Source organism: Lemur catta, chromosome 2, assembly GCF_020740605.2.
Source record: "Lemur catta isolate mLemCat1 chromosome 2, mLemCat1.pri, whole genome shotgun sequence".
In the NCBI taxonomy this organism is placed as follows: domain Eukaryota; kingdom Metazoa; phylum Chordata; class Mammalia; order Primates; family Lemuridae; genus Lemur; species Lemur catta.
Genome location: NC_059129.1, coordinates 123,452,714 through 123,477,356, shown reverse-complemented (window position 1 = coordinate 123,477,356; position 24,643 = coordinate 123,452,714). Strand labels below are relative to the sequence as shown.

Sequence of the window (24,643 nt, the reverse complement as noted above, 5' to 3'; positions counted from 1 at the left end):
ACTTATAAAACAAAGCAAACAAAACAATAAAGTACCACCGCATACCATCACGGTCAACAATTAAAAGCTCTTATGAGATCGCAGATGACAAGGCTATGAAGAGTAGGAAAACTTAAACACTGCTGGTGGGAGAGTGTATTGACAATACCTTTTGAAGAGCAATTTGGCAGTATCTAATAATGTCAAATGAGCATGCATGTCACCACGACTTAGCAATTCCTGCCTGAGATACGTGCTGTAAAACAATCTCTCGCATGCATAAGAAGATGTAATAAAAAATGTTTATGTTAACATTGTAATAGCTCCTCCCATCAAAGCAAATGGAAAATATCTATAAACAGGAGAATGAATAAAATACCTTCTGCTATAGTCATTTAATGGAATATCATAGAGGACTTAAATCAAATAGAGCTTTGCATATCAATATCAATATATCTAAAAAAGAAACAGTGTTAAGGGGAAAAATGAATTACGTGTGTACATTGTACCATCTATACAAAGTGTACTTGTGTGCAAGGCAATGCTTTTATACACATTTGTGTTATAGAAGGATAAATATGTGCATAAGAATTGTACTATAAACAACATTCAGAATAGTTACCTCTTTAGGGGATCAGAGTGGAATAAAATTGGAAGGGGAAGACAGGAGTCTTCAACTATATCTGTAATGTTATATTTCTAAATCTAGTTGGTAGATACATGGGTGTTTGCTAATTTTTATACTTTTTATATACTTGAAATATGTAATAATTAACCTTTTTTAAAGAAAATTATTGCTATATTTTTAAAATTTTCTGTATTCATCAGGATAACTTACATTTTGGGCATTGGAATCCCAAAATATTTTTAGTTTCTTTTTTCTCATGTTCTGGCTGTTAGAAAGCCTCAGATGTATTTGAATCTGTTTCTTTTCTGTACTCAAATGGGCTTTATTCCCATTTTATCCATTACAGAAGAAATGTTTCTGTGGAGATTGATATGCGTAGCAGTTAGTGGTACTGCAGCTTGTGCTGAAACGTAATGATTGTGTTAGATTATTCCTTGCTTAAGGATGCACTTGAATAATATGGTCCAATTAGGTGTTGCTGAAAGAAACAGCTGGGAACAAAGAAGAGGAAGTTAATTGTAATAAATAGCAACACAGTATAAAGCAAAGATTGTGTTAAGTAGCCATGTCAAATGCTGTATGTATGATATGTCACTCACCAGCATTCCAATGCAGGTCAAAGACAGATATCTATTAATACCTACAGTAGAGTTCTCCCACCAAGATATATTTATTTAAACAGGGAACCAAATTAATGGGGAAAGAAAAGAAAAAAGTCTAGAATTTCTTTTAGGATTACTTTCCAGCTTTGGTATAATTTAACCTGATTTTTGGTGCAGGTTGTTTTAATTGACAGTTGCTCACATGCAAGAGAATGATGTGTTCTTGTGTCCCCCCCCCCCCTCTTGAAAAATACAGATGCAAATGTCTCTAGACTTGGCAATGCAGGAATTGTGTTGGAGCTGTTTACTTTGGTTTTATTGACACCCCACACTGTATATGGCTTTAAAGTACTTAAAGTGGTTTCATAAACTTATTTCATTTGGTCTTTACATACAACCCAATGAGTCAGACAAGTCAGAAACTCACTATCTGGATTGCATAGGTAGAAGATATTTTCTTTACAAAAGAGAAATAAGTCCAGACAGACATAGTGACGTGTTAGGGGCACACGTAGCTAACAAATGTCAGGGCAGGGATAAGCCCCATATTCTTTGACTTGTTGTCTGGTACGTCTCTCTCTAAGTCTGTCCACAGATTTTATATGTGTTGCAAAAGATAGTTTTCTAGGTTTTTGTTAGATTATTGAGTTTTTTTTTTTTTAACCTAAGCGTAAGCATAGCATGTAAACACAAAGGTACTTAGTTTGCTAACTTTAAAGACTCTGTGTCACAGTTCTGTGACACCTGCGTTGGATTGTTCTTTCTGAGTCTGCTCAGCTTTGTTTTAGTAGCATGCAGAAGGGGGAAGGGGGTGTCCCACCTTCTCAGTGCAGCCCAGGATGTTCACAACAGCCCATCTGATAGTTCCTATTTTAACTCTGATGCGTTGAAATTAGGTAAGAGGTTGTTGCTGGAGGATACAGGAAATATCCCTTTTTGTCCCAACTTTAATGGAAAACTCGCCAAGTTCCACTAGGACAGAAAGAGGGATCAGAAGGGAAGACCCAGAAGTTCTCCAGCTGGGGCCATGTTCTTTCCCTGGACTCATACTCACTGTCTGCTCCCTTCTCTTCTTTCAGGACGCTGAGATCCTGGTTCCTACTCTTGCTTCTTCCACCCTGAGTCCGATTTGACTTGGCCACCCCATGCCGGCTGTTCCCACTTCCTTCCTCTGGCTGTAATTACCTACATTTTAGGCACAAAAACTCCAGTGGTGGAGACATTCCATTTATTTATTCCTAAGATGACCTCTTCAAACTTAACATTGTCCCAAATAGCTATCAAAAGTTAGACTTTGCCCAGGTGCAGTGGCTCACACTATAACCCCAGCACTTTGGGCAGGAGGATTGCTTGAGGGTAGGAGTTCAAGACCAGCCTGGGCAACAAAGTGAGACCTTGTCTCTACAAAAAAAAAAAAATTGGCCAGGTGTGGTGGCGCACACTTGTAGTCCTAGCTGCTCAGAAGGCTGAGGCAGGAAGGTCTATTGTTCCCAGGATTCCCAGCCTGCAGTGAGCTATAATCACACCACTGCACTTCAGCCTGGGCAACAAAGCAAGGCCCTGTCTCTAAAAAAAAAATAAAAAATTAAAACCGTAAAAATAATAAAGTTAGTCTTTGTCTTTCCTTGGAATGAGACCTAGATTAGGTTGTCTCTTTTGTCTTGCTTCCCTATTTGGTTATCAAAGAGTACCAGAAAATTTTTTTAAAAAGTTATTTTGGATGTTTCTGGCATAGCCAAGGGGGTACATTGACCAAAAGCCCCCTAAAGACTTCAGACAAGTACAGAAGTTGTAGTGGGGTAATACATCTTCAGAAACATGTCACTGGTAGGAGCTGGAGTTTATGTTCATTTTATTTTTTTATTTATAGGCACTTGAGAAGTTTCCATGATCCGATGTGAAATATGGCAGTTATGTCTTAAATTTATTCTCTTTCCTTTTTTGTCCCCCTTTAATGAGTTTAGTACCAATTAAACATTTCCTGTTCTGTTTCTGTATTTAGATACCTTTCAAGACTTTGTTATTTATTTGGATAGAGTTAAATGCACAAATAGTAGTTTTTTTTCTTTAAAGTTGATGCCTCATTTATGGTTGCATCATAAGCTGTGGGTAAACTGTCTCCTTCAGAAGAACAATTTGTATCCATTTATTTTCTGCAAAACATAAGCAATAGTTAACAAGAATTCAGATTGCTATGGGAATGATTTTAATATAGTTTCATAATTTGTTATAATGCAGAGGAGACATGTGAGAAGGTTATTATTCCGAGGAGCAATTCCTCAGGAAGACATAGCACACTGGCCCTAAGCCAGTAGGGGCCGTGGTGGTTTCCTGTAGAACCTCAGGCTCTCTCAGTCTTCACCACCGATCCCTCTCCTGCCACGTCCATTTCTGTGCCTGGTGCCCCCAAAAGAGAGACAAGGGTAGAGTAGCTCCCATGCTGGGGGAGCACAAGGGCGCTCCTCTATCAGCAGCACAAGGACAGCACTGACAATGATAGCCCGTTAGCCAAAAGCAAAGCAGAGTTGGAAGAAACCAGCAGTTGCTCAATCCAACTCTCTTCGTATTTTACATGAGAGAAGAGTGAAATGATGCGTGGCTAGCTGGGAGCAGAGCCAGACCTTATGCATACTCTAATTCATAGTCCAATATTGTATACATTCATTAATTTATTCATTTATTCATGCTTTTGTCAAGTACCCATTATATGCCATGGAATTTGCTGGACAATCAGTGGGGATACAAATATGAATGAAACATGTGATCTTTGCACCCAGGAGCTCATGATCTAGGATGAGAGAATCATAGGAAGAAAAACGGGCCAAGTAGTATATGAAGTGCTGCCATAGAGGTCTGTATTGAGGGTTAATCATGGCACGGATAAGGACACAATCTGCTCCTGTGGGGACGATAGGTGAAGGCCAGCTTCACAGACCACAGGTTGCTTATGCTCTGCACAGAGGATGCTACTCAGTAGGGGGTGAATAGAAGGGTATTTTCTTATGACATAGAGGAGAAGAGAGAAGGATATTCCTATCAAGTGAGAGCAGTATCTGCAAGGGTGGGGCTTGCTACTCTGGAGAGATGCTGCACAAATCAAGTTTGGAAAATTCTGCATACTGTGTTCCTGGCATTGAGATTATCCAACATTCTTTGATGCTGCACAAATCAAGTTTGGAAAATTCTACATACTGTGTTTTCCTGGCATAGAGATTATCCAAAACTTTTCTACTTATTTGTGCACAAACCATTTGTATGTGTAATGTGCATTAACTACTTATGAAACACCTATGGAAAACCAACTTTCAGCCTTCCTTCACAATGTCACTCTTCTGTCCCTTGGTTTCCATTCCTGTGAAACCCCCATTGTCCAAGCCCTTGTAATATCCCTGGACTTTTGCAATACCCACCTAAATGCTTTTCCCACTCAAATACTGAACACCACAATCAGATTAGTATTTCTAAAACTTTAATGAGGCTTACCTTTTATTTATTTATTTCTCTTAGGTAATACATTCACCTGCTACAAACATTTAAAACTATAATAAAAAAGGATATATAATAAAAAGTTACTCTCTTACCTAGTCAGCCAACTGACTCCATTGGCAACCACTGTTACTAGTTTCTTATATATCCTGCCAGAGAGATTTTATGAATTTACAAATTAGAATGTCCTTTTTCTCCCTTTTATACATAAATAGGAGGATAGAATAAAAGCTATTGCTTTTTTCCCTTAGCAGTACATCTTGGAGATCTTTCCATGTCACTTCAGAAAGAACTTTTTCATTGTTTATTTGGCTGCGGTATATGCACTGTATGGAGGTACCATAGTTTATTCAACCAGTTTTTAGGTGATGGACATTTATGTTCCCTGCCTTTGCTATTGCAAACAGCATCCCAATAGGTCCTGATACTTCTTTGTACATATGACATGATGCATTTTAAAAAGCAGTCTGACTGCTAAGTGCTCACAGAACAAAGTACTTTGTGTTAGCATTCAAAGCTTTCTTCAGTAAGGCCCCAAATAAACTTTCTAATCTTAACTATTTTTATGTGTCAAAATGAACTTTCTGCTTTAGCCCAGTGGTAAAATTCAAGATCTTTTCCAAATACCTCTTTAATTCTCTCTTCAATATGTCTTCAAATGAACTGTCTTCTTTAGCTCCCCCTGACAACATTTGTTGTTCCTTAAATGGGCCTTTGGTTTTCCTAGCTCTCCAGCCTGGATCCCCGCTCCTGGCTCTGCCTTTGGAAGTTGTGTCTGTCCTTCACAGCTCAGCTTGAGTCCCACATTCCCTCTGATCTTCCCAGACTTCCTCAATCTGCAGGATCATCTTTCTCTGAGAAACCACAGTCCTTGCTGTCTGTATCACTCTTTTTACTTATAGCAGGGGTGTGCATACATGCACATCCATCCTTATATAATGTTTCTTGTTAAATATGCATATGTCCTTTTTTATTTAGCAAGATTGTGAGGTATTGAAACATATCTTTTAGTATTTTATCTTTATTTTTTTAGACACATGGTCTTTTGCCCAGGCTTGAGTGCAGTAACACAGTCATAGCTCACTGCAACCTCAAATTCCTGGCCTCAAGCGATCCTCCAGCCTCAGCCTCCCAAAGTGTTGGGATTACAACAGGCATGAGCCACCTCGCCGGGCATTTCGGTATTTTATGTATGTCTTTATGCCTCTCAAAACTACCCAGCACAGTTCCTTCCTTTATCAATTTTTGTTTTCTCGGCCAGGCATGGTGGCTCATGCCTATAATCCTAGCACTCTGGGAGGCCTGTGGGAAGATCACTTGAGGTCAGGAGTTCAAGACCAGCCCGAGCAAGAGCGAGACCCCGTCTCTACAAGAAATAGAAAAAATTAGCTGGGTGTGGTGATGTATGCCTGTAGTCCCAGCTACTTGGGAGGCTGAGGCAGGAGGATCACTTGAGCCCAGAAGTTTGAGGTTGCTGTGATCTGGACTGATGCCATGGCACTCTAGCCTGGGCAACAGAGTGAGACTCTGTCTCAAAAAGAAAAAAAAATGTTTTTGTTTTCTCATCTGCTATCCTTAAACATTCAAAAATCTTACATGCTGCTCTACGCCAAAGCCCTCATTGGTTCCTCTTTGTCCCTGTGTGTTTTAGCATCCTGGTCTCAGGCTGAAGGGTGATGGCCAGTCTGCCGGGCCTTGCGTGGCCACTCTCTCACCTTGCCAGGTCAGGTTCTTCTCCTTGGCCGGATGGACTCGCCCTTGAGGCTCCACAAATGCCTTGTGTCTCCCTCCTGTTGCTGTGACAACATACACGTCATCTTTTCCAATACATTGTCCCATTTTTTCTTTTCTAATTCATGATTCCCCAACCTCGATGAAACCTTTATACCATGGGCTTTTCTAGATCATCTCCCTAGTGTCTCTAGTCCTTTAATATCTAGGAATGATAATGATGATAGCCAGCCTATACTGAAAGCTCTTTATGTGCCAGACACTGTATAACTATGTTATTTGCATGATCTCACTCAATGCTCGCAACCAAGAGAATAGGGACACTGCCCTTGTGGTGTATTTATCCCATTCCACTTTTTATTGAAACACACGTTGATTATATTCATTATTATTTGTTGTCCTATGTCCTAATCATCTACGTGTAGATTTGCCAGTGGCCAAAGACCTTTATTTCCAGCTGTCTAGAATATAGCAGGCTGCTTGTTCCCCTCCCAGGACGACAGTGAGGTTGTACTTAGGGAAAACAAACTTATTTTAACCTCTTCCTAAAGAGATCATGGCTGATCGGGTAATTCTGTATGTACTATTTTTAGGTTATTCAGTTTGAGGATTTTACATGTTTGTGCTGTTTTCCTTAAACCACAGATAATAAATACTTTTGTGTTCTCCTGTCTCCTCCATCAGACTGGAAACTTCTCAGATGTAGGAACTTAATCTACACTTCCTGAAATTTCTAATTGCTAATATAATTGCTAATACAAATTTTCCTGCGTAGCACAGTTGAATAAAGATCATTGAATTAATTGATTTTTATATTAATTTCTGGCATTTTTTCTCTTGTTTTTCAGGAAATCATTTGCCAGAAGAATACTGTGAGTATTTTACTTAATATTCCAGAAATTGTTTATCTTTTCTCTTCCATCTCTGGCATTTTTTAAATCTCTGTCATTCCTCTTCAGAATTTCTGATGTATCAATGTAAATATGGTAGTCGTATCTAAACACTCCATTGTAGTAAAACTTCAGTTAGAGATGACACTAACACCTGGGTTTTCTATATATGTTTTGGAAAAAAAATTTCTATAGTATATTTAATGTTGTAGGATTATAAGTGGCACTTAAGCAGCATATAGATACACAGATACACACACATGTGTGTATGTATGTATACAGTGTATGCAAATTTGAATAAATATGTACAGAGAGAGATAGATATATGTATGCATATGTCTGTCATCTATCTTCTATTTAGAGATTGATTTAAATTTCTATGTATCGTAGTCTTCCTTTGACTTCAATACACTACAAAATTCTTACCCTCCACACAGAGTTAAACAAACGTGAAAGAGGGAGAAAAATAAACTCTAGATTTGAAGAACTGCCGCATGAAGAAAAATTACACAGTGGAAACAGGCTTGTTAAGCCAATGGTTGTGTATTTCATTTTGGAAAGTAAGCCAGTATTTAAAAAACCTTAAAGAATGTACCTCTGCAATTTAGAGTGAAGATAATATACCCCATAAAGCATGCATATGATTCAAGACGATAGGATTAACAGTACAATTGGTAGTTTTTCCTTGGATCAGACATTTAAAAACTTGAATGCTTAAGATTTCACCAGGACGGAGATGCATTGCAGCATAAATAATGTTGCCATTATAAACTCTTATCCTTCCCATCTCAACAGGAAATGAGCAATCATTGCCTCATGCTTCCATTCACTGTTTTTTTAAACACTATTTAATTTGTTAAAGGTGTTAAACTGTTTAATTTGTGTAACAAATTTTATAAAACAAATATTGATCGAGCATGTCCTGTGTGCCAGGCTTTGGGCTGGTGCACAGGGTTCTCGCCTTGGAGGTTGGAAGTGGAAAGAACCGTATTTGTAACTGTTGTATAGACAACAAATGAGAAGTGGCAGAGTCTAGTTGGGAGAAGGTCAGTGAGCAAACAAACAAATTAGGGAATTAACGTAGGTGACACACTAAAGAGCGGGGTGGGGGCAGGCATTATGTTGAAGTCCTTCAGAGGAGGTAGCATTACCTGAGACCTGGTGGCAGGAAGAAGCAGCCAGTCCTGCCCAGCTCAGCTTGGACGTGGGGAGAAGCAGGTTGATACAAGGACCCAATATTGCACATTACAAAAAAGTTGCCCACTGACTTGAGAAAGCTGCTGTGTTTCGGGTGCTGGATGTCCTGATAAAAAGTTGAATATTTTGAGCATCTTTTTCAATATATTTGAATGCTAAGAGTTTTTCTTTACAGAAGCTTAATTCGTTAAGCTTCTGTAGTGACCACACACACTTATGGTCACTTTTATGTAGTTCTTAAAAATTTAAAAACAGAATTGGCATTATTTTTTTAAACAGTGAAAATCGTTAGAATAAGACTAGATTTTGAGCTGTAAGATTTTATAGCCATGAAAAAAAGCGTGGGCCTGAGAGATCAGCGTTGTTATTTTATGAGCACGCCTTACTGTTCTGAATTGTAAGGAAATGTGATTTTTGAAGCAGGTATACATATTTTAGAATTAGTACCTTATTAATAAAGGGCAGTTGCACTTGAGGTTTCTGTTCTTGATCACACAGTGGTGGTTTTATTTACTTTGGATTATCAGCTATTTCAAACAATGGGTTCGGTGGCACTCAGCAAACAGAAATTGCAGTAGTAACATTTCTAAGTTATGTGTGAGCCAACTTGGGAAATAAATGTTCCCCAATTCTTAGTTTTCATCATGTTGAAAAAGTGCTCTTTGCAGCAGTTGGTGTCTTTTTTGAAAACTCGGTGTCACACAACCAACACTTGCACTTTTGCCCACCACATACTCGCTGGGCTGTCTCCTAGCTCTGGCCCAGTTGTTTCCATGTGCCTCCTCTGGCTTACCACCCTCCCTTTTTTTCCTGGCATTAACAATGGGAAATTGAAAAAAAAATTAGGAAGAAACTCCAGAGTGCAGGGAGGCGAGGAACTTGGGAAAACCTTTAACATGCCTGGGTATTTCCAACAAGGATTCTGAGCCGTATGCCATGGGGTTTGTCTCAGGAACTGCTTTTCTCTGCATGGCTCGGCTCACATGTTTCTCCCTTCAGCCCCCCACTGCCCAACACATACTCAGATATCTGATTGTCATTCTGTCCCAGAATTATTTTACATAGACACTATTCCCCAGTGCCCAGCATTTTAATAATAATGTATATTTCATGTCTTCTACACATGGTATGAATGCTTCTGAGGATACAGAACTTTATCCAACAACAAAAGAATAATAGTCTAAACCTCTGGTAGCACTTTTCTGGTTTAGTGGCTTTTCATCTATTCTCATTTTGTGACTTACAAGATTCAGAGCATTTTCTTAGTCATTTTTAGTTATGGTGCTTATCTAAAATAGGAGTATTTGATTCTATTTTGTTGTTCTAGCACCCACTCATAGGTTAAGCTCTAGAAGCTTTGGAAAGTGACCTCTTTGGTATCCTTGCCTTTCTTTTCTGCTTCCGCAGTGGCTTGGGCAAAAGGATTAAATTAGGTGGACATGCTGTGGGATCTTGGTTACACTTTAGAAGCCGGGCATGTTGATTTTCCTTCTTCCTGATTAGTCCTCCAGTAATTGCCTCATGAAGGAGAACTTGAGGCAATAACAATGTAGTGTACTTGATTTAAAAATAAAATCTCAACCTCTGGAAGCTCCTCTCATACTTTAACTGGAAGTCGGGCTTGGTTTCTGCTTCATGACCTGACGTACAACAAGTAGCCTCAGAGCATAATATGTTCATAAGTAATTAAGTGTGGCCGTCAGGGCATTTGGCACTTCTTGTCTGTTTGCTATGCGTAGTCACTTGGCTCATGCAGGGTTCCCAGAGAAGGTGACAGAAGGTTAGAGAGCAGGTGTGCCAGCTTGCAAAGCCACTCAGGAGGGTGCGCAGCCCCCTAGTCATAATGACATGGCTGCTAGAGAGAGTCCCTGGGCCGGAGTGCCAAACACGTCAAGAGACCAGCTGCGTGACCCCGGAAGCCTTATGTGTCTCCTCACCTGTGAAATGGAGACAACAGCACGTTCTTCAGTGGGTTGTGACCCACCGACGTGACCGTTTATACCTTGGCACATGGTGAATACACATTTGTGCTTATTAGCTTAGTGCTAAGGGTTAGAGAAGCTCCGATTGTTCCCCGCATGCTGATATGGCTGGGAAGACAGTCTGGACTCCTTGTGCTCTTGTAACAGCGGCAGACAGGGTTTCCTGCATCTCCCATTCTGGTTCTCAGCCCTATGCTTTTTCTTTTAGAGATCTCTCCCATTTCATTTGATTCAACCATTATCAAATAATTCCCAGGTCTGTATTTTGCCTTGAAACTCTTTTACTTTCCAATCACTTATTTCCAATTCTCTTTTAGACATTTTTACATTAGGTGTCCTGCCCCCCTTAAGTCCCAGCCTCTCTAAAAGTGAACATTTCACACTATCTCATCTCAAATCAAATCTCAACCTTTTGAAGTTCTTTTCACATTTTAACTGGAAGTCAGATTCTGTTTGTGATTCAAACACATGAATACAAGTGTCTCAAAATGCAGTGTTTGTAAATAACTTAGTCTGATCTTGCTTCCTGCATTCTTGCTTTCTGTTAATGACACTACTCTGTATAGGCAGCCTCATTCAAGATTGCAGAGTTGCCTTTGACTCCTTCTTCCTCTTTCTCAATATGTGTAATCAGTTACCAGGTACAACTGATTCTTTCTAGTTTTCTTTAGAGACAGGGTCTCACTGTGTCGCTCAGGCTAGATAGTAGTGGCACGATCATAGCTCACTGCAGCCTTGAATGATCCTCCCACCTGAGCCTCAGCCTCCCAAGTAGCTGGGACTATAAGCACACACACCACGCCTGGCTAATTTTTTATTTTTTGTAGATATGGGTCTTGCTTTGTTGCCCAGGCTGATCTCAGACTCCTGGCCTCAAGCGATCCTCCTGCTTCTGCCTCCCAAAGTGCTGGGATTACAGGTGTGAGGCACAGGGTTTGGCCTGATTCTTTCCTCTTAACATGAAGCACATGTGTCTGTTTCTTTGTTGCCACTGCTGCTAATCTGGTCGTGCTTTGTAGTTTCCTGCCTAATCTCAAATCTTAATTCCTATTATCTGCCAAGACTGCCAAAATGCACGGCTTTGATTGTGTTTTCTTTCCCACTGTGAATTCCTTCTGTGATTCCCCATTGTGCAGAATGAATAGTTTAACACCTTTAGCTTTGCATTCAGTTCCCAGTCAGCTTTGCATCCTACACTCTGGTTAGATTTGCTTACTCAGGGGGGTCCAAGTCAGTTTCTCCTTTCTTCTTGCCACTCTGCCTTTGTGTGCACCAGCATAGCCTCACTTGGCATCATGTAGGAACCGAGAAGAGATCAGTGAGCCCAGGTGATAGTGGGTGAGGGGAGAGTGGCAGGGCGGAGGTTAGAGGGGCAGAATTGCACAGTCATGCCCCGGTGGACCATATTGTAGCTTCCTCTTCCTGCAAGAGCAAGGCGTAGGGCTTTAAGCAGCTGTGGGAAGTGACCCAAGGTAGGGTGTTAAAAGAGCACTCTGACAGCTGGGTAGAGTGGAGATGGGAAGGCCAGAGCGGGAGCTAGGGGACTGGTTAAAACCAATGACAGTGGCTAGACCAGGTACACTGGTGCATGGACTAAAGTGCTGGCGGAGAAGATGCAGGGAAATGGACAGGCGTGAGATATATTTTGGAGGCAGAATAGATAGGATAGAATATAGGAGGGGAAGGGCATGGAAGTGTCAAGCTTAACTTCTGGGCGTCTAGTTTTAGTCACTGGGAGACTAGTGGGGCCATCGGCTGAGAGAGCAGCTTTGAGCTGGCTGTCCACAGCGTTGCCTTGCCCGCAGGAAGCTGTCTAAACGCTCACTCCTTGCATTGCCACGTGTTTGCGCAGTGCCCCTCTGACTAAATCACAAGCCCTTGAAATCTGAAGGCCGTGCTTTAAACGACCATGTTTTTCCCACAGCATGTATCATTGTGCCATAGCCTTGAAAGATGGTGAATAAATATTTAATTGATTGATAGAAACTGTTCCACACATTTTTGGTATCATCTGTAAGTCCTAAATATTTGAGGTACCTAATTAAAGAAATTGGGGGGAAATTTCCATTTTTATAGGTCATAAATAAGAAATGAGGTTTTTCTATTTCCCTTCGAATGTGGAGTATTGTTTAAAATGAGTCACAGAAACAAGGCGGGGACTCCGGGTGTTGTGTCTCTGGGCTGCCTCCCAGCTCCCATGTCTCCTCTCTCCGCAGATGTGCACTGGGAACTACACCTTTGTTCCTTACATGATAACGCCACACAACAAGGTCTACTGCTGTGACAGCAGCTTCATGAAGGGCTTGACAGAGCTCATGCAACCCAACTTCGAGCTGCTGCTTGGACCCATCTGCTTACCTCTTGTGGATCGTTTCATTCAACTTTTGAAGGTGGCACAAGCAAGTTCCAGGTGAAGTCTAATAACGCCATTTGGTAATGATAGGAAGTGTTATTCTACCTCTTCCATTTGTGCATCTTATCAGATGTTCTTTAGCTATCAGTGTACAGCAAAGAACCTAGAAAAGCATTGTATATTATCTCCTAAGTGGATAAAACAAATGCCACATAGTGCATTGTATTCACTTTATTCACAGAACAATAACTTGATTCCAGCAAAAACAAACAAACAAAAAACTATTGACTATTTTATGGTAATGGTAGAGCTGACAATCTATACAAAGCAAGTACAGAAACATCAGATAAACGTCCAGAGACTTATAGAGTAAGGGCAAGAACTCTGCAAAAATTGTTGACAGCAGTATTATATTTTGGTTAAGAAGAATCATTTATGTTATAAATAATGATGCTGAATCAGAAAGTTAAGGTTGTATTATGTTCAAATCACAGGCCCATCTAAGTTATTTAGAACAATTTCTACTCAAAACAATAAAAATGTTACAATAAAACAAAATCTAAAAAAAAAACAGTAAAATGAAAAATAAAGCTTTGGCATTTTAAGTGGCATACTGCAAGAAAATTCATTAATATGGAGTACCTTTACTTTTAATTATTTCTGAAGGCACAGTGTTAAATTTCTTAATAATGCCAGGTATTTGAGATGTTCATTTTATGCATCTGAATGAATTGAAAGCTACTATGATGCTACGAGTGTCATTTATTTCTTTATAAAATTATTCCTTTTCACTGAAATCCTTTCTAGTGTTAACTCTTCGAAAATGTGTGTGTGGTTTTTCTTTTCTTTTTATCAGCCAGTATTTCCGGGAATCTATACTCAACGATATCAGGAAAGCTCGTAATTTATACACTGGTAAAGAATTGGCAGCTGAATTGGCAAGAATTCGGCAGCGAGTAGATAATATTGAAGTCTTGACAGCAGATATTGTCATAAATCTGTTACTTTCCTACAGAGATATCCAGGTGAGAAGATGCTTAAAGTGCAGTCTTTGTCATGTAGCATATTAGAGGAATAAAGGAATGTTAACCTCAAATTTTAGTTGGTTAATCAGTAACTCATGTTACTACATGTAATTTTTTATTGACTTTCCTAAGCTTTCCATCCTATGATTTTTATGATGAATGAAAAAGATTCACATGAGTTAACCATCAGTGATCATGAAAGACTTGTAACGTAAAGGTCTGAATTTTTCCTCCCAAAGAAAAGAAAAATGTTGCAGAACTAACCCGTAGATAGTCTGTTCTGCTGTTAACCTTGAGCATACCTGTCAGTCAATAAATGAAAGCTTTGTTTTGGCAAATAGCAGACATTTTTAGAGCTTTCTGAATATATCTTTTACTCCTTAAAATTGTGTTGCTTGAAATTGATAGTGCTGGCTCTAACTGGCCAAAAGGGAAAACTATGTAATTGATTACTTATAAAAATAATTTTTAAAATATGTAATGTAAAACACGCTAACATGCTATCTCATTTTTATTGACATGTCTTAAAATTTTAAAAATACAGCAAGTAGAATAGAATCCTTTCTGAGTTGGGAATTTGCTATTAGGTTTTTATAGTAAAATTTAAGAGACTTCTGGTTTCTTATTCCCACATCCAGCCTGTAAGGTCCATGGAAATTTCCTGTGGACAACAGAGACTTATATATGTGACAAGCTGTGGCACTTAGGATCCCATGGCTAGAGTAGCTTACTCATATGAAATGAAACCATTTTGCTACTTATAACAGGAATTCAATCAAGTGCTCCATGTCTTTGTAATTTTCTATTTTCCTGGAAGTAATCATTAGAAACTGCATGTCAGGAGTCTGGCGCTATGGAGACATAAACTACCCATATTTAAACAGTAGAGCATTGTCATGCTAGGTGTTTTTTTGTTTGTTTTACTTTTTTGTCTTATGTCAAACATGGTAACTCTAATATTACTAATATTTTTATCTATACAATCCAAACTTCTTAGAAGAAAAACGACGACAACAATTTCTTCTAGGTTGTTCAAAGTATTTTATAGATTCTAACTTCTCTTTTCAGTACCCTTGTCAGATTCAGGTATCTGGTTGTCAAAAGACATTTCATTGTCAGAACTTTCTCCTAATGATTTAATTCTATGCTATTCTCCTCTTCTTTGAAAGGACTATGATTCTATCGTGAAGCTGGTAGAGACTTTAGAAAAACTGCCAACCTTTGATTTGGCCTCCCATCCCCATGTGAAGTTTCATTATGCATTTGCACTGAATAGGTAAGAAGAAAAAGTTCTCTTCTGTAATGCACTAACGTGTTATTGTTTAACCGGCAGATTCCTTCCGGGGTCCGTGTTTGCTGTAGCATTGCAATGAGTACCTATTAGAATGTAATCGTAACAAATCTACCTCAACCATGTGAAATATAGGCAGCATGCATTCTGATTTCTCTCTGATTTTTTTTTTTTCAGCAAAAAAAGTTTCACGCTATTTGTGTATTTAAATTCTTACATTTTTTTTTCTCTGTCAAAGTTTGTATTTGCTATTTATATTTTTTAGAATTTTGTAAGTTATATCATTGTGACACTAACTTTAAGCAAATATATTCAACACCAAATGGTCATTCACACAAAAATTTAACTGGGGGGTAAGGATGGTTATATCTAGGTGAACATATTCCTAATCAGACAATATTTTTACCAGGACTGCTCTGAACACACCTAATTATAATCAAAATTCTATTGGTCACATTTTAGATTATGTGCCCATAAATCTGCTAGGATTAGGACTAACACTGTCACGCCCAGTTTTGCCTCTGTGCTTTCTGTCTGCATCATGGCACACCCCAGGGCCACTTCCTACCTAGAGTCACCATGGTGGACCCTGGTGCCCTGGCCATCCAAAGCTTCGCTAGTTGTGCTGCTGGATTTTTCTGTGGTGAGAGAGTTGATTAAATACGTATTAATAATTACCACAACTGAAGAGAATGATGAAAAGAAAAAGGGAGGGGACACCACATTTATTTATCCATCTATTTATTTATTTATTGAGACAGAGTCTCACTCTGTCACCCAGGGTGGAATGCAGTGACGTTATCATAGCTCACTGCACCCTTGAACTCCTGGGCTCAAGCAGTCCTCTTGCCCCAGCCTCCTGAGTAGCTAGGACTATAGACGTTTGTACTACCACACCCTGCTGATTTTTAAATTTTTTGTAGAAATGGGGTCTCACTATGTTGCTCAGGCTGGTCTGGAACTCCTGACCTCAAGCAATCCTTCTGCCTCAGCCTCCCAAAGTGCTGGGATTACAGGCGTGAGCCACCACGCCCTGCCTCTGCCACATATATTGAGTACTTGCCATGTGTCATGTAAGCCTTTTTGTCCTTATTTTACAGATGAGGCAACTGAAACTTGGAAAGGTTGAATAACTGTTCTTCAAGCCTCATAATTAACACACCAAAAAACTGAGGCTCAAATCCAGATCCATCTGCTGCTGGGGTCTGTGCTCTTACCACTAGGCTCCGCTGCATCTATCTAGAAGAAAATAGTATATTATTCAACCAGAGATTGTTTCTTTTCTTTTCATCCATCCGCTTACCTTATCAATAAATGTATAAGGGGGGCCAGGCATGGTGGGTCACACCTGTAATCTCAGCACTTTGGCAGGCTGAGGTGGGAAGATTGCTTGAGGCAGGAGTTTGACACCAACTTGGTTAACATAGCGAGACCCCCATCTCTACAAAGATTAAAAAGATTAGCTGGGTGTGTAGACACAGCTACTTGGGTGGCTGAGGCAGGAGGATCGCTGGAGCCTGGCAGTTGGAGGTTACAGTGAAGTGTGATTGTGTCGCTGTACCAGTCTGGGTGACAGAGCAAGACCCTGTCTGTAAAAAAATAAAACAAAATAAAATTATTGTATAATTTAAATACATTTTCTCTTCCCATTTATTAAACATCTTTTTCTTTAGATTTGACAAGACTTAGATGAGACCTCTGGAGATTATCTGCTCCGACTAGTTTTCAAATAAGTTTTTTTTGAAGGTGGTATTGAATATGTTATATTTTGAAATGAAAAGTAAAAGTCCAGAAGAGCCTCTCATAATATTCCTTTGTGTTTTGTCTCTCTTTCCTAAAATATACTGAAATGATAAGCTTATTTATATGAAGCAGTATTCCAAACTCAAGATATTTAGTACAAAGTGTAAAAAGGAATTTCATGGACAGAAAATTTGAAGTGGTAGTTGAGAATAAAATGATGCCTTTTTTTTAATAGCAGCTCTATTGAAATATAATTCATTTACTATACGATTTACCCATTTAAAGAGTACAACTCAACAGTTTTTAATCGATTAACAGAGTTGTGTGACCGTCAACACACAAATTTTATAACATTTTCATCATCCCAAATAGAAACCCCCTACATATCAGCAATCACCCTCCCGTTTCCCTCTAAATACCAGTCCTAGGCAACTACTGATCTTTCTGTCTGTAGATTTGCCTATTCTGGGCATTTCAAATAAATAAATCACACAGAATGCAGTCTTTTGTGATTGGCTTCTTTCACTTAGCATGTTTTCAAGGCCCAAGAAATGGTAACTCTTAGAGAATTTTTATCTGGTTTTAAGAACTGTCTATACATACTTGATATTTAAAAATAAGATACATAAAGCAGCTTCTTAGAAAATCAGTTGGTCACACATGGAATTTAGGCAATTCTTGGATTAGATTTGGTTTTTGGTATTGTCTGTGAATTAGTTTGCTCAGTGTTTTGAAGTAAATGACATTAAAACCTAAGGTCAGGGTTTTGTCCGTATTTGGAATAATTTACTCTGCGCCATTCAAGATCATAAAACCACACCCCTGATCTCATTCCACCAACTTGAACTTGCCTATAGGCTGCAGGGAAATTGGAAGGACCGTGGATAGGCGAGTACAAAACCATCACCATTATCAGAAAAGAAGCTCAAAGGAAATCCCTGTTAGACTCAGTAGACATACAATGGGATAAAAATTAGGCTTAGGACAGAGTTTTGCAGAGGACTCTTAAAATTTAATTATTGTTTTGAGTTTGCCAAATTTCACTAATGTAAATCAATATATCAGAGTTTTTAAAAAATAATCAGCCTGCATTGCTTCTGTAATCTACATTGAAACAACAATGTTTTCCACCTTAGGAGAAATCTGCCTGGAGACAGAGCAAAAGCTCTTGATATTATGATTCCCATGGTGCAGAGTGGAGGGCAGGTGGCTTCAGATCTGTATTGCCTTGTTGGTCGAATCTACAAAGATATGTTTTTGGACTCCAACTTCACAGACACTGAAAGCAGAGACCATGGAGCCTCTTGGTAAGTATACAGGCTATAAGTAACCCACTTAATTGGTAAATCCATAATGTAAAACATTGTTTGCAAGTGAGAGTGTCAAAGTACTATTATCCATTAGATTGCATATTATGAACTAAATCTTAGATTTTATAACTTGAGTAAATAATTTGATGAAATTCCTTTAACATGACAGAGTAAATTGGGATAAACTGGACACAAACCTAATTTAAGAAATATAATTTTTAAAAGATATTTGAAATATATAATATAAATAACAAAATATAGTTTTGCAGAAAAATTTATAAAAATTTATATGCAGACATAAAAGAAGACCTGAATAAATGGAAAAATACACCAAGTGTGTGGATGAGAGGGCTTGATATTTTGAAGATGTTAATTCTCCCCAGCAGGGCTTTTAGTTTGATTTGACAAACTTGATTTCAAAATTTATTTGAACAAATAAAGGGCCAAGAATAGACTAAGCAATTTTGGAGAAGAACAAGGTAAAGAGACTTGCTCTACCAGATAACAAGAGTTACTATAAAGCTGTAATAATTAAGATATTGCAGTGTGGCTGTAGGCATAGACAAATGAAATGCTAGAATAGAAGAGAAAGCCTGGAACAGACTGGGATATATAGGAGACTACATTTATGACAGAGTAGGCTTCATGAGCTAGAGGGGAAAGAATAGATTCTTCAGTAATGGTCCTGGGAAAATTTATCTGCTTTGAAAAATGAAATAAAATTGGATCTTTACTTTAAACCATGCACAAAAAATGAAATCAAAGTGAATAAAAGACCAAAATATGAAAAAAATACTTGAGAAAAAATAGTTTTAGGACAAAATATACAAACTATATTTATGACTTTGGGATAGGAAAGGATTTCTTAAAGAAGGCTTAAAAATATGATAAACCATAAAAGAAAAGATTGGGAAAATGGATAGCATTGAACTTAATTTTGCTCATCAAGGTACTGGCTTTTGGAAATGGCAGAGTAGGTTCTGTTGCACTGGTCTTCCTGCTGATAACAATTATAAATGTTGGGGAAACACTTTGTTTAAAAAGTTGGAAAGCACCTAAGAGTGCTTTCAGAAACTGGAGAGGTTTTATCCTTGGATGAAGGACACATAAAATCCACATTTAAATGGCTTTTCCCTTGGGGGCACTCCCTAGTCTGCAGGGCACAGGGCAGGTAGAACCCAAGCAGAAAATCACCAGAAAATGAGGAGTCAGTTTGAGGCTGCCAGAGTGCTTGGAAAATGAGTAGGATAAGCCCTAAATGAAGAAGTGACAGAGAGAGGAGCCCCCAAATCTGTGTATAAACTCCCTTTCAATTCTTGCCTAACCCCTGAAGTGTGCATGTGCAGAGTGAGTTCAAAGGAATCTGGGGGGAATGGCAGCTGGAACGCCAAAGAACGTGAGCAGAGGTTTCAGGTGCTGCCCACCGCAGGGGAGTTTGAACCTCACCAAGTAAGAGGGACTTGATAAACAGCTCAACCTTTCCACTGAAACTGTAAAAGGGCCAAGCCTTAGGAATAAAAACTTATATCCCAGGACTAGGAGAGTGCGCTAAAATTAGGAACAAAACCAAAATAGAGCTACCCTAATAAAACCTAAAACCAAGCCTCCACATAATCAAGGTGAACCACCAATAATTGCTTTGCCTGTTACAATAAAACTCAATACTCATAAGGGGAGGATAAGAGAATATTAATCTCTATAACATCCAAAATGTCTAGTATACCATAGAAAACTACTAAAGATATGAAGAAATAGAAAAGTATGATCCATAATCAAGGAAAAAATCAGTCCTAGAAATAGACCCATAGATGACACCGATTTTGGAATTATCAGACAAGGACCTAAAAATAACAATGAAAAATATGTTAAAGAATCTACTTGGAAAGATAAATACAATGGGTGAAAATATGAGGAGTTGTTGGAGATATATGGAAACTGAAAAAGAACCAAATGGAAATTCTAGAACTGAGAAATACAATATCTGAAGTCAAAACGTCACCAGATGGGATTAACAGTAGATAGGACACAATACCATAAAAGATTAGTAAACTTGCAGTAGGTTTTAGAAATTATTGAAATTGATACAAAGGAAAGAAAAAGACTGAGAAAGAAATTTACGGTTTTGATGACCTGTGGAATAGCATTGAGTGGTTTAAATACTTTTAACTGGAGAGATACTATAGAGCAGGAAAATATTTGAAGAATTAGTGGCCAAATATTAATATGATCCAAATCTGATAAAACAAAATAGAACAAAACAAACAAAAAAACCCAGCTCACAGATAAAAGAAGCTCAGCAAAATCCAAAGAGGGTAAATATAAAGAAAATTATCCCTTGGCACATCATAGTAAAATTGCTGAAAAACAGAAATACAAGAAAATATTATAAATGCATCCCAAGAAAAAAGATACATTACATCGGGGAAGGAGTGAGTGCTGACTTCTCATCAGAAGGAAGCCAGTGGACAATGGAATAACATCATTAAAGTGCTGAAAGAAAAAATCAATCAACAAAGAACTCCATATCCAGTGATAATGCCTTTCAAAAATGAGAGGGAAATAAAGACCATTCTAGATAAATAAAAACTGAGATATAATTTGTTGCCAGCAGAGCTTCACTATAAGAAATGTTAAAGGAAAATCTTTGGGACAAAAGGGAGTGACATCACATGGAGACTTGGATCTATAGGAAGGAATGTAGAGCACTGGAAATGATAAATATGTGAATAAATATAAAAGATACCATCAACAAAGTGAAAAAATAAGTCATAAGTCAGGTGCAGTGGCACACATATGTAGTCCCAGCTACTCAGGAAGCTGAGGTAGAAGGATCACTTGAGCCCAGGAGTTCAAGGCTAGCCTGGGCAACATAATGAGACCCCATCTCTAAAAAAAAAAAAAAAAAAAAAAATTATAGACAGAGAATAATGAATATAATAAATACAGGATTTGTATTCAGTATATATAAATAATTCCTTAAAAATGTAAGAAAAAGAGATCAAAAATAGGCATAGGATATGAACAGGTCATTCACAAAAGCAGAATCACAAATGGCTAATAAATTTTTTTTTTTTGAGGCAGGGTCCAGCCCAGGCTGGAGTGCAGAGGTGTGATCACAGCTCACTGTAACCTCGAATTCCTGGGTTTAAGCAATCCTCCTGCCTCAGCCTCAGAGTAGCTAGGACTACAAGTGCACACCACCCTGCCTGGCTAACTTTTAACAATTTTTTTGTAGAGATAGGGTCTTGCTATATTGCCCAGGCTGGTCTTGAACTTCTGGCCTCAAGCAATCCTCCTGCCTCAACCTCCCAAAGTGCTAGGATTATAGATGTGAGCTACCACACTCAGCCCACTTCTTTTAAAAACATATAAAAAGATAATTTTAAATTAAAACAATGATATGCCAGTTTAGACTATTCAGATTAATGGAAATTTATAAATCTTACAGTATCAAATGTTGGCAAGAATGTTAGCGAAATGGGGGTCCTAATCCCCTGCCAGTTTCGGTATAAATCTTTATAAGCACTTAAAGATTTTGGCATTATCAAGGAAAGTTGACAACTTGCCTACCCTAGGTCCAGCAGATTTATACCCTAGAGAAACTCTAGAAGTTTCTTTACATAAAAGTTTCAACATAAAAAAAATCTTTAAAAAAAGTTGAGCAAAATAAGCAAGTGGCAGAAGGATACATAGAGTGCAGTATCATTTATAGAATGTTTAAAATAGTCATAGAGATCTAGTATAAGTATAGATGCATGGATGGCGTCATAAACTCCAAATTCGGTATAATGGTGACCAGTGGGGAGGAAGAAGTAGAAAGATATCTTGGAGGTGATTCACACGCAGTTTCAAGTATATCGAAAACACTTTATTTTTTAAGCTGATATTACTCTTTTTTACTTCTTAATATTCCTAAAACATTCCTAAAATATTCCCTGATTAAAAAAAATATTAAAGAAGACCATTTTAGTTCAGGAATTCCTTTATAATAGCAGTACAATTTTTTAAAAGTTGTGAAACAGAAATATTTTATCACTTTAGCAGTTCAGAGAAACTGTCTTACTTCTTTTTTGGTGTTGCTATGACAGAATACCTGAGACTGGGTAATTTATAACACAAAGAAATTTATTTCTCGCAGTTCTGAGGGCTGGGAAGTCCAAGATGGAGAGGCATGTGAAAGGAATGTAACTGTGCAGCCTTTTTGTTATTGTAAGATTTACACTTTAGGAAAATTCTTAATTAAAGGAGAATTAGAATCTGATATTTAGAAATGCTTTGATATAGTAGTGATAATGAAATGCATAAGCAATCCTAAAAAGCCTAGTTTTCAAGGTCAGTGTATTCAAATGGAAAACCTCCTAGATGAATTTAGTGTGCATCGTGCACAGGAATAAAACAGAAGTGTTTCCCCGTTTGAAAACAAAACAATTTAGACTACTGAGAGCTTTCAAGGTTTCATAAAGTTCAGTTCAGGAGTAGAGTTTTTTTCTGGTTTTGTTTTTAACTTTCTATACTTAACAGATTCTGGTTTCTTTTTGATGATTTCAGTTTAATCTAGGAACATTAACTGTCTCTCAAAAGAACTTTGTGTTCAAGGTCTTCAGGTCAAGTAGAAGATGTCAGAATTTTTATGATTTCATTTTAAGCTGTCCATTAATTTTCTAATAAGAACAGGGATAGCTGTTAGGGCTCAAAGACTCTTAATGGAACAGTCCTACAGAGCTGATCTTGTGTGTGTCACTTACTGATTTATTTAGTAATGTAAGAATGTCACTTTTACTGTAGAGTACTTATCCATAATCTGCCATTATTGTCATTATATCCATTTGTCCTAAAAAGACCCTAAGAGGGGTTTCCCTTCACCAATTTTAAAATGGATGCTTTTTTATGCCTCAGTGGCTTTTAAAGCAATTTAAGTATTTCTTAGCGTCTTGATCTAACTTCCACGGTAGAGCAAACACACACTCATTTGTGTTGACATTGTCCCTAACCTCCCTCTCTGTTAGAGCTGAGTAGGAAACTGCCTTGTCCAGGTGCTGATGGGAGTGGAACACTGAGGGCGTCAGCATCTGGCCAGATGTAGTCAGGATCACTCCTGCCCTGAGTCATGGGTCCCAAAGGGATATTTCAATTGACCTTTTCTTTTGAGTCATAATCCTCTGCATTTTCACTTGTCAAATGAAGGTGCTGGGATAAAGAGTGAGCTGTCATGGCAGGTAGTCAGTCCCTGGAGCTTGTTTCCGTGGACTGAATCATTTTCTGTTGGCTTGAATAAACAGTGATCCACTGACTATGGAAACTTGAAGGATAAGAGCTTCAACTCAATGGAAGAAGAACCCCAAGCAGTTGTGATTCCAGTGGCTCATCAAACCCTTTTTTGCAATTCTCCTTTTTAATATTGTTGATAAATTAAATGTTCCTCCCCATAATGGAGGAAGTTTTACACTCCTTTGAGCATAGTATCTAATTCAGGTACATACATAACAGCCTTTATTGCTACAGAAGTCCTCCAGTGCAGATCTATTTTTTGAAAGCTTTAGGTAGGGGTTCAGAACATGAAGATAGAAAATGACAGAAAAATTTTATGGTTTAGATTTTTTTTAAGCTTGCTGAATTACGATATGTTGTTAGAACAAACTTTTGTTGTTGACTTTTATCTGTGACAGAGGGTGAGTGGTTTGAATGAATATATCCTGCTAATTTAAGCATTTTAAAAAAAGAATAGCTCTCTAACATTTGATGTTTTCCATTGTCATTTCCTTAGTTATTTTTATCCATTGAAACTCTTGTGCATGGCTGAAAATAATGCTATTTTTTTCCTATGTTTAAATTTCTATAATCCAAGTTAAAATATGAAAAATGTCTTTTTCATCTTCAGGTAATTAAACTGTGGTTTAGTTTTAGTTTAATAAAAGGTTGTGCCCTTTATCATAGCTGTTAAATATAAAGTTTTATTAAATAAGTTAAAGGTCACAGTGGTGCCTGTCACATGTGCCGGCTAGAGGACAATTTGGGCTACAGAGGAAGGAGCAAGATGAGAGAAGAGAGTGTGGGAAGGTGGAAGGAAAGCCAACTTTTAAAGTGTGAGAAGTTGTGACCCAAGAGCCTAGACTTATTTAAAAAATGGCCACCAAGTGTCTGAAGCAATAGACATAACAACTGGAGATGGTCCAAGGAAATATTATGGACAAATCACTGTGGCTTAGAGGGCCATGGTAGTTCTAATTGCCAAGGTTATCTCCACAATTTCTTTTTAACCTAATCTAAAAAGAAATAACCATATAATTGTTATGCTGAATTCCTATGCAGCTTGACTTACTTAGAAAATTTTGTTATATGCAGTATTTGTTCACATAGGCAGCAATAATAAACAAGGCCTTAAACCTTAGTGTTCACCCAAGGTTTTTTGTACGTTATTAACTGTGG

At 38.1% G+C, this 24,643-nt stretch overlaps 1 protein-coding gene across 3 annotated transcripts in view; it reads left to right on the top strand.

Annotated features, from left to right (window-relative positions):
- MAP3K5 (mitogen-activated protein kinase kinase kinase 5) overlaps nt 1–24,643 on the top strand; it is a 198,441-nt gene that overhangs the window by 66,447 nt on the left and 107,351 nt on the right. For all 3 annotated transcript variants that reach the window (XM_045544441.1, XM_045544439.1, XM_045544438.1), the window contains exons 3-7: nt 7,275–7,298; nt 12,712–12,905; nt 13,705–13,873; nt 15,043–15,149; nt 18,044–18,214. In XM_045544441.1, the coding sequence (XP_045400397.1) occupies nt 7,275–7,298; nt 12,712–12,905; nt 13,705–13,873; nt 15,043–15,149; nt 18,044–18,214 (665 nt within the window). The remainder of the gene's footprint in view (nt 1–7,274; nt 7,299–12,711; nt 12,906–13,704; nt 13,874–15,042; nt 15,150–18,043; nt 18,215–24,643) is intronic.